The 17,111-nt window shown below is 43.5% G+C and overlaps 1 protein-coding gene across 1 annotated transcript in view; it reads left to right on the top strand.

The window, feature by feature from the left end:
- LOC111964352 (spermine oxidase) overlaps positions 1–12,571 on the top strand; it is a 28,779-nt gene extending 16,208 nt beyond the window's left edge. The window contains exons 4-7 of the mRNA XM_023988224.2: positions 2,826–2,999; positions 4,369–5,119; positions 10,172–10,332; positions 11,993–12,571. Of these exons, the coding sequence (XP_023843992.1) occupies positions 2,826–2,999; positions 4,369–5,119; positions 10,172–10,332; positions 11,993–12,142 (1,236 nt within the window). The 3' untranslated portion in view covers positions 12,143–12,571. The remainder of the gene's footprint in view (positions 1–2,825; positions 3,000–4,368; positions 5,120–10,171; positions 10,333–11,992) is intronic.
- Positions 12,572–17,111: the final 4,540 nt, after the last annotated feature.

Here is a 17,111-nt window from a genome sequence, read left to right as displayed (position 1 = left end):
TTTGCTGCCAGTAAGATTGCACCTAAATCAACCATTTATCGGATCATCAAGAACTTCAAGGAGAGCGGTTCAATTGTTGTGAAGAAGGCTTCAGGGTGCCCAAGAAAGTCCAGCAAGCGCCAGGACTGTCTCCTAAAGTTGATTCAGCTGTGGGTCGGGTGGGCACCACAGTACAGAGCTTGCTCAGGAATGGCAGCAGGCAGGTGTGAGTGCATCTCATGGCACAGTGAGGCGAAGACTTTTGGAGGATGGCCTGGTGTCAAGAAAGAGCAGCAAGAAGCCACTTTCTCTCCAGGAAAAACATCAGGGACAGACTGATATTCTGCAAAAGGTATAGGGATTGGACTGCTGAGGACTAGGGTAAGTCATTTTCTCTGATGAATCCCTTTCCTATTGTTTGGGCATCCGGAAAAAAAGCTTGTCCCTGAGAAGACAAGGTGAGCACTACCATCAGTCCTGTGTCATGCCAACAGTAAAAGCATTCTGAGACCATTCATTGTTGTGGGGTTGCTTCTCAGCCAAGGGAGTGGGCCTCACTCACAATTTTTGCCTAAGAACACAGCCATGAATAAGAAATGGTAACCAACACATCCTCCGAGAGGCAACTTCTCCAACCATCCAGGAACAGTTTGGTGCGAACGAATGCCTTTTCCCAGCATGATGGAGCACTTGCATAAGGCAAAATGATAACTAAGTGGCTGGCGGACAAAAACAGATATATTTGGGTCCATGGCCACGGAAACTCCCCAGACCTTTTTTAAATTTAAATGTAACTTTTATTTATTACAGTTTATTTCTCATTGAGATAATATCTCTTTTCCAAGAAGAGACCTGGTCAAACACACCTTATCCCATTGAGAACTTGTGGTCAACCTCAAGAGGCGGGTGGACAAAACAAAAACCCCACAAATTCTGAACAAACATTCCAAGTATTGATTATGCAAGAATGGTCTGCCATCAGTCAGGATGTGGCCCAGAAGTTAATTGACAGTATGCCAGGGCGGATTGCAGAGGTCTTGAAAAAGAAGGGTCAACACTGCAAATATTGACTCTTTGCATCAACTTCATGTAATTGTCAATAAAAGCCTTTGGCACGTATGAAATGCTTGTAATTATACTTCAGTATTCCATAGTAACATCTGACAAAAATATCTAAAGACACTGAAGCAGCAAACATTGTGGAAATTAATATTTGTGTCATTCTCAAAACTTTTGGACACGACTGTGTATGTATATATATATATATTTAAACATTCACCCCCCTACATGACACATATGTATTTATACTGTATCAACCGTGACTTTGCGTCCTTGAAAAGCGACCTCGAAAAACACTATYATTATTATTATTATTGCACACAGTTTTGTGGTTACAACACTCTCATACCTTGGTAGAATCTCATCGCCCACACAGACTACGGAATAGGTGGATGGCTTTGGCTTCAAGACATGGCATGACTCATGTCACATATGTTTGGTCCTGTATCAACCAAAGATATTCTGTGGTAGCCTACCCCCGTCACCCTCATACATGGGCAGAAAACCCCCAGGCTATTGAATGAATAGGCGGACTCCTTTCGGCTACTTTACTGGTTGCCTACCATAGATCTTATTTCCCAGTGCCAGTGGTGTTTACCTGTTGTAACCCGGCACTCCCTTGGAATGGTCCCCGGGCAATCACCAGTCTCGTGACTAACGGCTCAGCTCCAGTTCCCTCCACCCTCTTTGTTCAGCTCACCGTCTCACTTCATTAGATAAGACACCTTCACGGTTGCATCGTTTTTGACGGCACAGACATGCCAAATGGAACCATATTGCCTATACTGTAGKGCTTTTGACCAGAGCCCTATGGGTCAAAAGCAGTGCACTAAATAGGGAATAGGGTGCCATTTGGCGTCATCCCAGGTATTTACTGAGAAATGATATGTGAAATGGTGCGCAGTAATAATCGATGAATTACTTGTTTGTTTTTAAAACAGGCCCCATTTGGTACCAGGCCATTACCAATTGTGTTAAATTGTTGTAACTAAGTACCAGAAAGTCTGAATTAAAACAACATAGTTTCCTAGTAAATTCCATGTAAATACCAATGGAAATAGTGCTACCAACCTTCACTGTGTGACCTGTACAATGAGTGGGCAGTTCCTTCTAAAAGAGGTGTGTGCTTTGGATAAAGAGTTCTGTCATGCATGTTGCTATATATCCTGTATTGGAGAAGTCACAGGCCTCAGAAGAAAGTGTGGAAAAATGTAAAACAATCCGTTGTTGAATAATGTACTAAGTTCCACCCTCTCATGCAGCCATGCCACGGTGTTAAAGGATGTCATACATTCTCACCTGGCTGCACCCTTTAGAGGGCAAATTTGGCATTCAAACAACAACAAAGTGACCACCTTACAGATTGCCCCTAAAGTTTTAGAAGCACCCCAGTAGATTCTGAATGTTCAGACTCTGTTATAGCCACAGTAGCAGGAACACTCTATGCTATTTTGGATTGCTTGGCTGTTGGATAAGGTAGTAGCAAAATACTGCCTATCTATACCAATGAAACTCTGGGTTGTCCAGTGTAGAACCAGAATGAAAACAGACTGGTACCCAGTCAAACCCTGGCTACGTCCCAAATGGCACCCTATTCCCTATATAGTGCACTACTTTTGACCAGTGCCCTAATTGCCATGGTCAAAAGTAGTGCACTATAAAGGGAMAATGGTGSCATTTGGGATGCARMCCCTCTGCACATTTCATTACTGSTTATACMATGGCCGTCAAACTCACATTTCTCTCCCCTCTTGCCATCCGCTCYACCCCTCTCCTCTCCTCCCCAGGTATACGAGCTGACTCAGGAGTTTTTCCAGAATGGGAAGCCTGTGTGTGCTGAAAGCCAGAACAGCGTTGGGGTGTTCACGAGGGACGTGGTGCGCAAGAAGATCACGCTGGACCCCGACGACTCGGAGAGCACCAAGAGACTCAAGCTGTCCATGCTCCAGCAGTACCTCAAGGTGTGTGTGTGTGTGTGTGTGTGTGTGTGTGTGTGTGGAAGGTGGGTAGAGATGGGTGTGTGTGTGTGAATGTGTAAGGGGGAGGGGGTCCTTCTGAGAGACTATAAAAGATGCTAGAGCTCTAGTTAATGATTGGAATACATTAACTACGCAAACATTATGCAAATCAAATAACGTTTCCTTCTAGGTATGTAAGATTGCTCTATGTGTTCCAAGAAAACCAGTTTTAAAAGTCGTTGCGGAAGGCATTACTTTCTATTTTTCCATATTAAGTCGACAGTGCTGTGTTCTGAATCACTCATCTCTGGAGAGGATTGGTGCACCTCTATGGCCTCGCGCACAGTTCTGGTTCAAGCCAGTTCTTTATAYGCAGATAAATGACTGAAGTAGCGCATGTGATGCTCCTGCTAGGTTTAGACTTGCACTCTCACGCAAGTCTCACACAATACAAGAGTTTATGGCATGCTTTATGACTCAACTGAACCAGCAGGTCAGGAAATCAAGTGTAAATATTGGCGGCAGGTGGCCTAGTGGTTACAGCTTTGGGCCAGTAATCGAAAGGTTGCTGGATCGAATCCCCGACCTGACAAGGTACAAATCTGTCATTCTGCCCCTGAACAAGGCAGTTTTTTAAAATATATTTTTTTATTTCACCTTTATTTAACCAGGTAAGCTAGTTGAGAACAAGTTCTCATTTACAACTGCGACCTGGCCAAGATAAAGCAAAGCAGTGCGACACAACCACAACACAGAGTTACACATAGAATAAACAAGCTTACAGTCAATAACACGATGGAGAAAAAAAAGAAAGTCTATATACAGTGTCTGCAAATGGCGTGAGTTGGCGTGAGCACTGTCGATTATGGCGTGAGCACTGTCGATTATGGCAGTCCCCCGCACCTTAAATGCGGAAGAGACATTTCAGTTGAATGCATTCAGTTGTACAACTACATTATCTTGTTTATGTTAGCAATAGCTTAATTTAGCGTGGTAATGTTATTGCTCCATCGGTGATCCTTGCTCCTTGTAATTATACCCAATAACTCATTGGATTCAAATGAGTGTTGATCACTTGAAACAAAGTAGATACATTTGACCAGAATTGAACAGACTTATTTGTCTGTGTTTCTATACGATACAGCCATCGTCTGGTTCCTCTTTAGGTTTCTTCCATCCACTGTTCCGTTACTTACTTGCTCTCTGGGCTTCTAGGCTGGGTTATTAAAAAGAGCTTAAATACATTTGACTGATTGATTGATGAGTTGATTGATTGGAAAGAGGTGGAGAGTTGTGAGATCAGCTGATAAAGGAGCTCAATTTGATCTGAGTCAAACTGACTTTGTTTGTTTGTATGTGTGTTGTCCTTCAGGTGGAGAGTTGTGAGAGCTCGTCCCCCAGCATGGACGAGGTCTCGCTGAGTGAGTTCGGCGAGTGGACGGAGATCCCAGGGGCCCACCACGTCATCCCGGGAGGCTTCATGAAGATCGTGGACCTCTTGGCGCAGGACATTCCGTCCCGCATGATGCGCCTGGGGAAACCCGTCCGCYGCGTCCACTGGAACTACTCCGCCCAGCAACAGGAGGAGATCGCCCAYGGCGACAACAACAATCGGCACGACGACGGCGACCATAACGACGACCRRCGTTGCCATGGTGAGCCCAACCCCAATCCKGGTCACGCGTACCCCRTCAGYGTAGAGTGCGAGGACCTCGAGTCGCTCCCCGCCGACCACGTGATCGTAACCGCCTCGCTCGGCGTCCTCAAGAACCGCCATGAGGCGCTCTTCTCACCCTCGCTGCCCGAGGACAAAGTCCTCGCCATCGAGAAGCTCGGCATCAGCACCACTGACAAGATTTTCCTGGAGTTCTCCGATCCCTTCTGGAGCGCCGAGTGCAACAGCATCCAGTTTGTGTGGGAGGACGAGGCGCAGCTGGAGCAGCCGGTCTACCCCGAGGAGCTGTGGTACCGTAAGATCTGCTCATTTGACGTGCTGTACCCGCCCGAGCGCTACGGCCACATGCTGAGCGGCTGGATCTGTGGCCAGGAGGCGCTGCTCATGGAGCGCTGCGACGACGAGACGGTGGCCGAGACCTGCACCAAGCTGCTGCGACGCTTCACAGGTCAGTGTGCATGTCTGTGTTTGTCATTGTGACGTTGACATGCGTCCGTTGACAGTGTGTCTGTGAGTGAGTGATATACAGTAACAATGGGAGTTTTCTGAACCGACCCGCAGCTTTTATACATTCTAGCGCAAACACTAGATTTCAGCTACTCAAGGTCTCCGTTGATGAATCAAATCATGTGTTCTTGATGGAGGGAGGACCACTGACCTAAATAACTCACTGAGATAGGCCATCATCAGCATTCCCATCATCAGAACTGTACCATTTACAAGGAATTTATTCCGTCACACAGTAATTTGGGGGAAAAGGGGCTGGACGGAACCAAGGTAAATATCAAAGCCCCCTCTCCTACCTTACCTGCCTACCCACTACTTACCTAACTTAGCACCACCTGGTGCGCTAACCAAAATACAGGGGGTGGTCTGCCCAGGTCTTTCCTAGTGGGCCTAGACAGTGAATATACTACGGGTATATGTATGCCCGCGGGCCTCTTGCCTAAGCACTCCCTAGGTGCCTTCCCCTTCCCGCCCTGGGAACAAATGAAACAGAAATATCCAAATGTAATTAAACAATTTCAAGAATCAAAAACACAGTTCTATTAGCACACACATACCTCAAATCAGCGGCTACAAAAATACTTAACAAAACCTGTCTCTGAGCCACAACCAAGACAGGACATCAAATCAGCTCTCTCTCAGCAACAACCACAGACCATAACCATCGCTGTTAGCAACAACCAACATAATGACCCTCAGCCATCAACCTTCTCTCTCAGCAATGATCTCTCTTCTGAACAATAGAACACTGGTTTTTATATAGCTTCAGAAGGCATTGGTAATTGGAGACAGCTGCGTCCTGACGAGGGGGCGGGGTCAGCTCTCCAATTATCCATGGAGTCGACCAATCAGCTGCTTGGGGGGAATTTCAGGAAGCCATCCCGAAACACACACCTAACAAACCACAACACAGAAACTGGGGAACRTAACACTCATCAGTATAGGGCAGGAATACTTTTACACACACACCACACACACTGTTATGAGCACACTGTAACCTTGAGGGCTGAATGAGTGCAACAATACTGTGCTCCCAGTGAGTCACGGTGACTCATTGAAGAGTCATTCCACTTATTCAGCCCTAGTGGGCCTCTAGGTATACATTAGATACAGGAAATGACATCATCATGTGACATCATCATTCCGAGCCTTGAGGTGTATGGCCTTTCCCAGAAGGGGGTTTGGGGGGCTGATGCTGAATGACTCACATAGATGTCTGGCAGAGTGGTGGTGTTGAATACATGTGCATCCCATAACAACTGGCCCAGGGTCAGTTTTAGTCACTGTGCTCTTAATAGGTGGAGTAAGGATTGGATGAAGAAATGCTGATCCCACAAAGTTGTTAAAGGAGTTGCCTGTGTGTCTGCATCCCAGACATACAGGCAATATTCTCACAGAAGAGATGAGTGAGTCACTGCCATAGCTGCTCGACTGTATCAAGTTGTCTTTCACCCATGAACAGCCCCCTATTAAGAGTAATGGTGACGAAAAGAAACACAGCAAATTGAAAATGGCTGCAACTGTGGTCGAGACTCAGGGGTCTTTTTTAAGAGAGAACCTGACAGAAAATCAATTGTTTGATTCGACATGAGACGGGAAAAATTGCTCTCTTACTTTAAGGCCATATTAAGGTTCCCGCTCCCTGGAAAACACTGTAAATGATAGTGTAGACAAGACACACACAGTTGTCTTTGGGCTGCCCTACACCGTGAAGCAAATAATTACTATTGATAGAGATTAGAGGTCGACCGATTTATGATTTTTCAACGCCGATACCGATTATTGGAGGACCAAAAAAAGCCGATACTGATTAATCAGCCGATTTAAAAAATAAAATATAAAAAATTAATAAATATATATATATTTTAAAAAATATATATATTTATTCATTTATTTGTAATAATGACAATTACAACAATACTGAATGAACACTTTTATTTATACTTAATATAATACATCAATCAAATCAATTTAGCCTCAAATAAATAATGAAACATGTTCAATTTGGTTTAAATAAGGCAAAAACAAAGTGTTGGAGAAGAGAGTAAAAGTGCAATATGTGCCATGTACAAAAGCTAATGTTTAAGTTCCTTGCTCAGAACATGAGAACATAYGAAAGCTGGTGGTTCCTTTTAACATGAGTCTTCAATATTCCAAGGTAAGATGTTTTAGGTTGTAGTTAATATAGGATTTATAGGACTATTTGTCTCTACACAATTTGTATTTCATATACCTTTGACTATTGGATGTTCTTATAGGCACTTTAGTATTGCCAGTGTAACAGTATAGCTTCCGTCCCTCTCCTCTCCCCTACCTTGGCCCTCGAAGCATCGTTACCCATCGCTCCACAAAAGCAGAGCAAGGGGAACAACTACTCCAAGTCTCAGAGCGAGTGACGTTTGAAACGTTATTAGCGCGCACCCCGCTAACTAGCTAGCCATTTCACATCGGTTACACCAGCCTAATCTCGGGAGTTGATAGGCTTGAAGTCATAAACAGCGCAATGCTTGAAGCATTGCGTAGAGCTGCTGGCAAACGCACTAAAGTGCTGTTTGAACCACCGCTCAGTCAAACTGCTCTATCAAATATCAAATCATAGACTTAATTATAACATAATAACACACAGAAATATGAGCCTTAGGTCATTAATATGGTCAAATTCGGAAACTATCATTTCGACAATAAAATATTTATTCTTTCAGTGAAATACGGAACCGTTCCGTATTTTATCTAACGGGTGGCATCCATAAGTCTAAATATTCCTGTTACATTTCACAACCTTCAATGTTATGTCATAATTACGTAAAATTCTGGCAAATTAGTTCGCAACAAGCCAGGCATATACCCTGACTCTACGTGCAATGAACGCAAGAGAAGTGACACAATTTCCCTAGTTTAATATTGCCTGCTAACATGAATTTCTTTTAACTAAATATGCAGGTTTAAAAATATATACTTCTGTGTATTGATTTTAAGAAAGGCGTTGATGTTTTTGTTTCGGTACACATTGGTGCATAGACAGTGCTTTTTTCGCGAATGCTCTTGTTAAATCACCCGTTTGACGAAGTAGCCTATGATTCAATGATAAATTAACAGGCACCGCATCAATTATATGCAACGCAGGACAAGCTAGATAAACTAGTAATATCATCAACCATGTGTAGTTAACTAGTGATTATGTTAAGATTGATTGTTTTTTATAAGATACGTTTAATGCTAGCTAGCAACTTACCTTGGCTCCTTGCTGCACTCGCATAACAGGTGGTCAGCCTGCCACGCAGTCTCCTCGTGGAGTGCAATGTAATCGGCCATGATCGGTGTCTAAAAATGCCGATTACCGATTATGGAAACTTGTTAATCGGCCATTCCGATTTAATCGGTCGACCTCTAATCGAGATTAGCCTTGTGGCTCTGTATAGCTTCAGTCTTTTTCATATTGACAGAGAAAATAGGTTAATGGATATAAGAACTCTGTCCTGGTTTAGATAAAGGTGTGTGTGGAATTTGGTGTATTGCATGTGTGATTTCATGAAAGTTTAATATTTATAGTAATTTAATTTGAATTTGGCGCTCTGCCATTTCACCGGATGTTGTCGAGAGGTTCCGCTAGCCATAACAGTTTTTAAGGGATATAAGAACGCTGTCCTGGTTTAGATAAAGGTGTGTGTGGAATGAACATGAAAGACTTTTGACAGGGTCACCATCACGCTATAGACGGGTTGGTTGTTTAGCAGCAAAACCGACTCGCGTGCAACTATGGAGCAAAACGGACAGGGTTGGCTTTGAATGTTGACAACATGTCATCTATATTTTGTCTCCAATGTTTATTGAAAACATAAATACATTTTCACAATGAGCACTTGTTGTCTCTTAAATACATTGTTACAGTTGCTGGTTAGCCAGCAAGCGAATTTGAGCCACATTAGCGTTGACATGTAATCAGTCTCAAAACAAGACAAGGTATCAAGAACAAGATAAAACTAGCTGAAATTAGCCACTTTCYATTCCCCACATGGGAGTTTCTTGTCATTGTTGCCATCTAGAATCACAACAACTCCAATTAAAGCATGCACATTGCTTTCGTGACGCTGTCAGCTAACTCATCTATGGCTGCGTCCCAAATGGCACCCTAGTCCCTACAGAGTACACTTTTTTGGGGGATCAGAGTCCTATGGGCCTTGTTCAAAAGTAGTGCACTATATAGGGAATAGGTTGCCATTTGGGATGCAACCCGTCTCATGGGTGGACAAAGCTCAGTATTGTGGCTGACAGTAAGTGACTGTTGTCCTCCTTCAAGGACCAAGTTATCCTCTGGTCAAGCCAGTTAGCTGACAAACAGGTCATAGGAGAGTCAAGTCTAAGCTTAGCATATGTCACCGACCCGGGTTGCCATCACTTGATGATGACGTCATAGGCTTTCCTGGACACACACACGCACACCTCACTAGGGCTTTACAGTTACTCCTCCCTATACAGCCAAGCCAACGGACACAATAAACCCTGTCTTCCGCTCTGAGCAATATTCGCTGCCTGCCCTCACATTGTTTACTTCGATAGGGAGTACCCCCTGACGGAAACTCATTAACCCGCACACTGACACACTCCCCTGATGTAGGTCACTTCGATTTAATCCCCTACGAAGCAGATTCATTACAGAAGGACTAGAGTGTGTATGGCCTCTAAGAGGGACCTTAGCTGATTAGAACCGATACAGAAGATTGGATTGGATGKGTTGGAGGATCACTTTTGGGAGATGGGTAGAGGATCACTCACCATGCATCGCCATTACCTTAGGAAACTTTCAATGGCTTATTTCCACCTGCGGAAGAGTTGTGTGTGTGTATTTGCGCACGCGTGTCTGTGTGTGTGAGAGAGAGAGTGTGCTGGTGTGTGTTGATGTTTCAGTGTCCATCCAAAGGGTTTATATTGGACTGACCGTCATCACCATCCACCTCACTGGTCCTCCCTCTTCCTCCTTCTCTCCCTCGTTCAGGAAACCCCAACATTCCTAAGCCGAGGCGGATCCTGCGCTCGTCGTGGGGCAGTAACCCTTACATCCGGGGCTCCTACTCCTTCACCCGGGTGGGCTCCAGTGGGGGTGACGTGGAGAAGCTAGCCATGCCCCTGCCTTACACCAAGAGCACCAAGGCACCGGTAAGAACTGCATCTGGATGCAGTCTTGGGTTCAAATACTATTTAGGGTATTTCAATTACTTTGAAAGAAATGTCAAAGTAATTATTTTGACATTTTTTCTTTCGAAATGCAAGAAGTTGAATATTGGAATGCATTTGGAAATACACTTGGGAAGTATTGGCTTGTATTTGAAAATACTCTTTAAGTATACAAATATTTAAATACTCCATGCTGTCAATGGCGTGCGTACTGGGAGCGGAGTCAGGTGCAGGAGAGCAGAGAGTTGTGAACAGGCGCACACTTTATTTAGGCAGGGGAAACCAACAGACGGAYGCCACTGCATCGAAACCTCCATCCAATACGCCAAAGTGCAAAAACGCACAAACAGTCACAAAAATAAAGTACAAACAAATAAACATACCGCGTGAATATACAACACGGAATAATAGCTAGAAACACTAGAAATAGCGCGTCAAAAATGACACAATCACACACAAGGACATGAGGGGAATAGAGGAATAAATACATGTAGTGTGATTGGGKAATGAAAACCAGGTGTGCAGGGAACAAGACAAAACAAATGGATAAATWAAAAATGATGGCTAGAAAGCCGGTGACGTCGACCGCCGAWCGCCGCCCGRACAAGGAGAGGAGCCGACTTCGGCGGAAGTCGTGACACATGGATTTTAACCCAGGCCTGTTTGGTCCTAGGGCTATTTGAAAAATTGTTGTGTATATTTATATGAAGTTATTTGCAAATACTTAAAAATTTGGCCACATTATTTGAAAACACTCCAACAGAAAATAAGTATTTAAATAACACGTACTTAAATATGCATGTATTTCAACCCAGACTGAATGTAGTGTATCAGCTGGGCCGTGAAAAGCCTTCCCCAATGACTAAGTGGTGTTTGTGGTATAGTATGTTAATGACAGCGTAATGAGAATGTATTTACTTTCAATGGTCTCTGTAGGCGTGATGCTTGTTTCCAGCCACGAGAGGAACTAGTAGCATGTTGTCAATGTGCCTGTGTCATCACTATGCCACCTAATAAGGCAGTAAGGGATGTGACAGTCACAGTGTTGGATCGATTATGAATCTTGGGTCTTGGCCAGCACCTGACGCATGCGTCCTTATCTTAGTGTGTGTGTGTGTGTGTGTGGTTCTGTCTATATGTGTGCGTGTGCGTGTCTACTGTGTGTGTGTGTGGCCACTTAAAGACTGCTAAGCAGCGTGACCTTCGAGAAATCCCCCTCTCGTCAAAAGAGTGACAGATCGTCACAAGCAGCCTTCTTACATATAGACAGAGCCTAGAATAGCTCCCCATGGCTGCATCTAAATGGCTCACTATTCCCTATATAGTGCACTACTTTTGCCCAGGGACCATAGTGCACTTCCTTTGACTAGAGCCCCATGTAGAGTATAGGGGGCCATTTGGGATGCAGCCCCATGGCTCGGAGGCAGTAATAGAGTTTGCATAACMCACGTTGGGTCATGCCGACATTCACTGGTTTGTTAAGGTCTTGTCTTTTTTTCTCTCGCCCCTCTTCTCTATCTCTGCCCCCTCCTCTATCCACCGATCTCCTTCTCTATTGTATTCTTCTGTATGTCTCTTTTATCCTCTCCTTTTTCCAACCTCTCTCCTCGCCCTTCCCCTCCTCTCCTCTTTACCCTCTCAGCCTCTACAGGTGTTATTCGCCGGGGAAGCCACCCACCGGAAATACTATTCCACTACCCATGGTGCATTGCTGTCGGGACAGCGAGAGGCCACTCGTCTTACAGAGCTGTACCAGGACTTGCACAAAGAAACCACAAAGCCTAACATGTAAAACTGACTMATGAACCACTGACTAGTGACAAAAAATAAACAACTTGTGTTTTATGCTTTCTATATTTCAAGTTTTTTTAGATTAAGTCATGCATGTAAAAGCATAGTAGGGGCATTAACAATTATAATGATGATAATGATGAATACAGTTTTTACTGTATTGTAGATATATATAGAGGGAGAGCGTGGTAGATTTGACCACTTATATGAGATGTACTGTAAAAAGGCTGCAAAGGGTGCCGTCATCTCTTGTTCATCAATCTGTTGTTTAAAAAAATAAAATATGGATAAGTTAATGTTTATATAATAACACGTCTATAATTTAACTGTTTGTTTTTTTGTAAGTGCCTTCTTTATTTAATGTCATGTTATTGAAAACAAACAAAAAATGATGGCAAGAATTAATAAACTTGTATATTAATGTGAGAAACGGTCATGTTTTAATTGTAATACCATTTGAATGTGTCCCAGACGGTTCCAGTCGAGGACAGACATTGGCAGACGCTGACACTGTGTTCCTTAACTCGACCAATCATAGACGAAGACACTGACGCACACTGTGTAACTGTGCCAAGGTAGCAGATGGCAGTGGAGCCTCAGTCAAGTCTTCACACCTCTCAGATGTGTTAATATGTGTGTTTGTTCTTTCCTTGTGTGCGAAATTCTTTCCTTGTGCGGGCTACATCAGGTATTTACCGTTGCAAAGAAATATTGGCTCAGTTAGCAGAACTAGATCTGAGGGATGCAATGCAACAAAACTGCTTCAGTTCCAATAGCATATTTACAATGTGCAGGGATACTGGAGTGATGGAGGTAGATATGTATAGGCAACAGGATATTAGATCAACCAGAGTAGCAGCAGCTTACATGTGAGTGGGTGTGTAGAGTCAGTATAAATGTATGTGCATATTATGTGTGAGTGAGCAAATGATGGAGTGAGTGTTTGTGTGTGTGTGTTGGGGTGACAGTGTGAGTGTGTAGGGCCCTGTGAGTGTGCATAGAGACAGTGAAAATACTGAAATAAAAGGTCTGTGTAGCTATTTTGTTAGYTATTTATCAGTCGTATTGTTTGGGGATAGAAGCTGTTCAAGAGCCTGTTGGTGTTAGACATAATGCACCGGTACCTCTTGCTATGCGGCAACAGAGAAAATAGTCTATGGCTTGGGTGGTTGTGGTCTTTGATGATTTTCTGGGCCTTCTTTTCACACCGCCTGATATAGAGGACCTGGATGGCAGGCAGCTCGGCCCCAGTGATGTACTGGGCTGTCCGCAGCACCCTCTGTAACGCCATGTGATCGAGGGCGGTGCTGTTGCCATACCAAGCAGTGATGCAGCCAGTCAATATGCTCTCACTGGTACAGCTGTAGAACCTTTTCAGGATTTGAGTGCCCATGACACATTTTTTCAACCTCCTGAGGGGGAAGAGGCGCTGCCGGGACTTCACGACTGTGCGTGTGTGTTTGGACAATTTTAAGTGATTTGGACTTGAAGCTGGCTACCTGCTTCACTGCCGCCCCGTCGATGTGGATGGGAGGGTGCTCGCGTCCCTGTTTCCTGTAGTGCACGATCAGCACCTTGGCCTTGCTGACGTTGAGGGAGAGGTTGTTGCTCCGGCACCACACTGCCAGGTCACTGACCTCCTCCCTGTAGGCTGATTCATCGTCGCCGGTGATCAGGCCTACCACCGTTATGTCGTCAGCGAACTTGGTAATGGTGTTGGAGCCGTGCGTGGCCACACAGTCGTGGGGTGAACAGGGAATACATGAGGGGACTAAGCACACACCTTTGTGGTGCCCCTGTGTTAAGGGTCAGTGTGTTGGAGGGGATGTTGCCTACCCTCACCACCTGGGGTCGGCCTGTCAGGAAGTCCAGGTTCCAGTTGCAGAGGGAGATGTTCAGACCCAGAGTCCTAAGCTTGGTGACGAGGATAGGGCTGCTGATTTAGGATCAGTTTTGCCTTTAAGATCACAAACAATATTACACGGACAGAGCGACCTGATGATCCTAGATCAGCACTCCTACTGTGAGACACTTTATGAATACAGGCCCAGTGTTTGATTGTATTTGTCTATAGAGTTTACAAAGGATATGACTGCCATCTACAGGATAATATGATGTACTGTATATGGGACTCTAGTGTATGGTGGTCCCAGCAGTTTTTCCATCTGTTGTCTCTAGTTACTTGATATACTCCATGTAACAGTTAATCACCAGCGTAGACTATGACCAGTGGTAGAAATGGGAAAGGGAACCCCCAAATGTAAAATCCTTGAATTCAATGTAAAAATGCACATTTTCCATGTCAAAACGATTGACATGGAACCAGGTTCCCCCTGGAATGCCGAATATGAACCTAACAAGTCAGGACATGTTATGTCATGCTATGCTATGACATTGGTAAAAAAAAATTCAATCCATCTCCACCATTTAGCTCAGCAGCAACCGGCACTAATGCGTATCATCATCTTGTTGACAATAAATCACTGCCGCAAAGCAACAGTCCATGACCTGATAGTAATGGAAGGTCGCCGAGAACCTCATCAACACCTCTCTATGGCAGTCCTGCTGACACATGACTCTCTCTCACGTTTTCTCTCTCGCTTTCGCCCTCACTCACGCAGTCGCAGGCACAAATGCAACATCAACAGGAACGGAGAGTAAATGGCTGACCGACATCTGACTAATGACCAACTAGTGCCAGGGGTCAGGGGGGGAGATGGTCATTAATGAGTCAGAGGTCAAAGGTGAGACTGAAAGGGGATGGAAGGTTGGAGTCTAACCGAACCTACTGTGGTGACAGATGGAACTTTTGGATGGGAGAAAACTCAAGTGTGTGTGTGTGGGATAGAAGGGGAAACTTCCCACAGGGCCTTATTGTGTGATCATTATTTTTATGGATAAGATTCAAGTATAACCCAACTTTAAGTATAACCCCACTTTAAACCCAATCTGGGTTTAACTGACCCAGATTGTGTGCTCGGTGCTTTTTGGTCCAGGACTAGGTTTAATCCGGGTCAGGGACGCTGACTCTTATACTTTAATTTTATCTACTCAATGTGACAATTCAATATTTTGACGTTGATTAATCCACCGTTTCTCACTGGAATTTCGCCACCATGAATTACGTGCACAAAGTCAGAAAGTGCTATCCTGTGTTTTAACATTGACTTCTGAATAATTGCTACGACACTGACTTGGGCCCAGTCCTCAATATAAACATAACTGTTTTTCGAAGAGGAGGCTACTCTTTTCTTAAACCATCCATCTTCCGGCTGAGCAGATATCGTTTGTCTTTATTTGTCATACGGACTGGTGGTGTTGAGTCTATTTGCAGTAGTGATTGGCCTCCTTTGGCTCTCAGCCTGGTTGGAGCTTCAAGCCATTTCCCACGATCCTGTTTTCTCACAGTTCATAGATACGGGGACTTTTRTCAATTTTAATCCAATTTAAAAATGACGTTGTTGTTTTATATCAACCTTTTGGCTATTTTACTTCCCCAATCCCCTGTAAAATAAGACAAATGAAAACAACCATTCCTAAAAAGGGAATTGTTTGGAACTGCACTTGGAGAAATCTATTAAATTCAATTTAAAATCCCAGTTGGGACTGCTACACTGTAGCCCCAAGTAGGAAGTGAACCTGAACAACTTAATTTATTAAACACTTAACAATCTCAGGGTTGGGTAGGTTACTTTCTAAATGTAATCCATTACAGTTACTAGTTACCTGGCCAAAAATGTAATCAATTACGTAACTTTTGGATTACCCGAAACTCTGTAACATAATTCGATTACATTCTGTTACTTTTGGATTGCTTTCCACTTAAAAGGCATTAGAAGAAAACAAAAATGATCTATTAAACACATTTGGTGTGTCATCATAGTGGTCTCTGATTTATAGTCAGACTCACTCAGGTGGAACAAACTTAAACTTGCACCTTTTTTTCAATTCTGAATTGAATGTCATTGATGAAACAGAAAAGTGTCAATGTATTTTTTTTCCCAAACCAATAATCATGTAGTTTTTCAAAGTATCTGTAATCTGATTACAATATTTTAACTAATTACATTTTTTTTTGTAATCAGATTACATGTAACTAATTACTCCCCAATCCTAATTATCATTGACAATTGATATCTACTAAATTCCCATGTATTTATTCCATGACAACAGGAAGTATTACTACCAATATAAACAATCCAGCACTCAAGTGCTTCCATAATTGTCCACGTCAACTGTTTACTTGTGCAGTCGTTAAGTTAAACAAATTCATGGTGGGTTGTATCTTCCCAGGGTTTAGCGAACATGTTGTAAGATTAATTTGAGAACCACAAGATGTATCATAGGCAATTAGGGAGCATGCTTGTATTCTCTGGCCAGTAGTTGATGCACTTGCGAGGGATATGTATTTGAATACGTTTCACGGATGCATGCTCATCACGGAGGCTTTGATATACTAACCAGGCTAACTGATGGACAACAGGTGGAGCTAAATTGTAATTTACTGTAGTGGGGCCTCGGAGAACATCATTTCGAAATATGCCACGTTTTTATATTTAACTGAATGACTGGTAAGTGAATTTCATATTGAAATGTATATTGAACTGTTACAAACCATGTTTGTACTGTCTATGTCTGCATTTTTTYGTGTGAATAGGCCTATATTACTTTATTTTGTGTAAGGTGTCATGTCGAGATTCTTCTAAACAACGTTGTTGAATGCTGCACATTCAACCCCGGGGCCATTTACATCGCTACACTCAAACAGTCTACATTCAACAGCATTTCTTTGAATGGTTTTCCAAATCTTACACATTTTGGATTCTGAGTCAAAAAAAGTGAGTTTTGGAAACATATTACTGTATAATGAGCCTATCATATGCCTTAGCTAATGCATATTCAGAGCACATCCAGACACAAACCATACAGGCTTCACTGAAGGCTTTGTCCTTTTACGGAGCCTCCTCCAC

The sequence above is a fragment of the Salvelinus sp. IW2-2015 genome, linkage group LG1, assembly GCF_002910315.2.
Source record: "Salvelinus sp. IW2-2015 linkage group LG1, ASM291031v2, whole genome shotgun sequence".
In the NCBI taxonomy this organism is placed as follows: Eukaryota; Metazoa; Chordata; class Actinopteri; order Salmoniformes; family Salmonidae; genus Salvelinus; species Salvelinus sp. IW2-2015.
The sequence above is the reverse complement of the archived record's forward strand: the minus strand, read 5'-3'. Positions and strand labels throughout refer to the sequence as shown.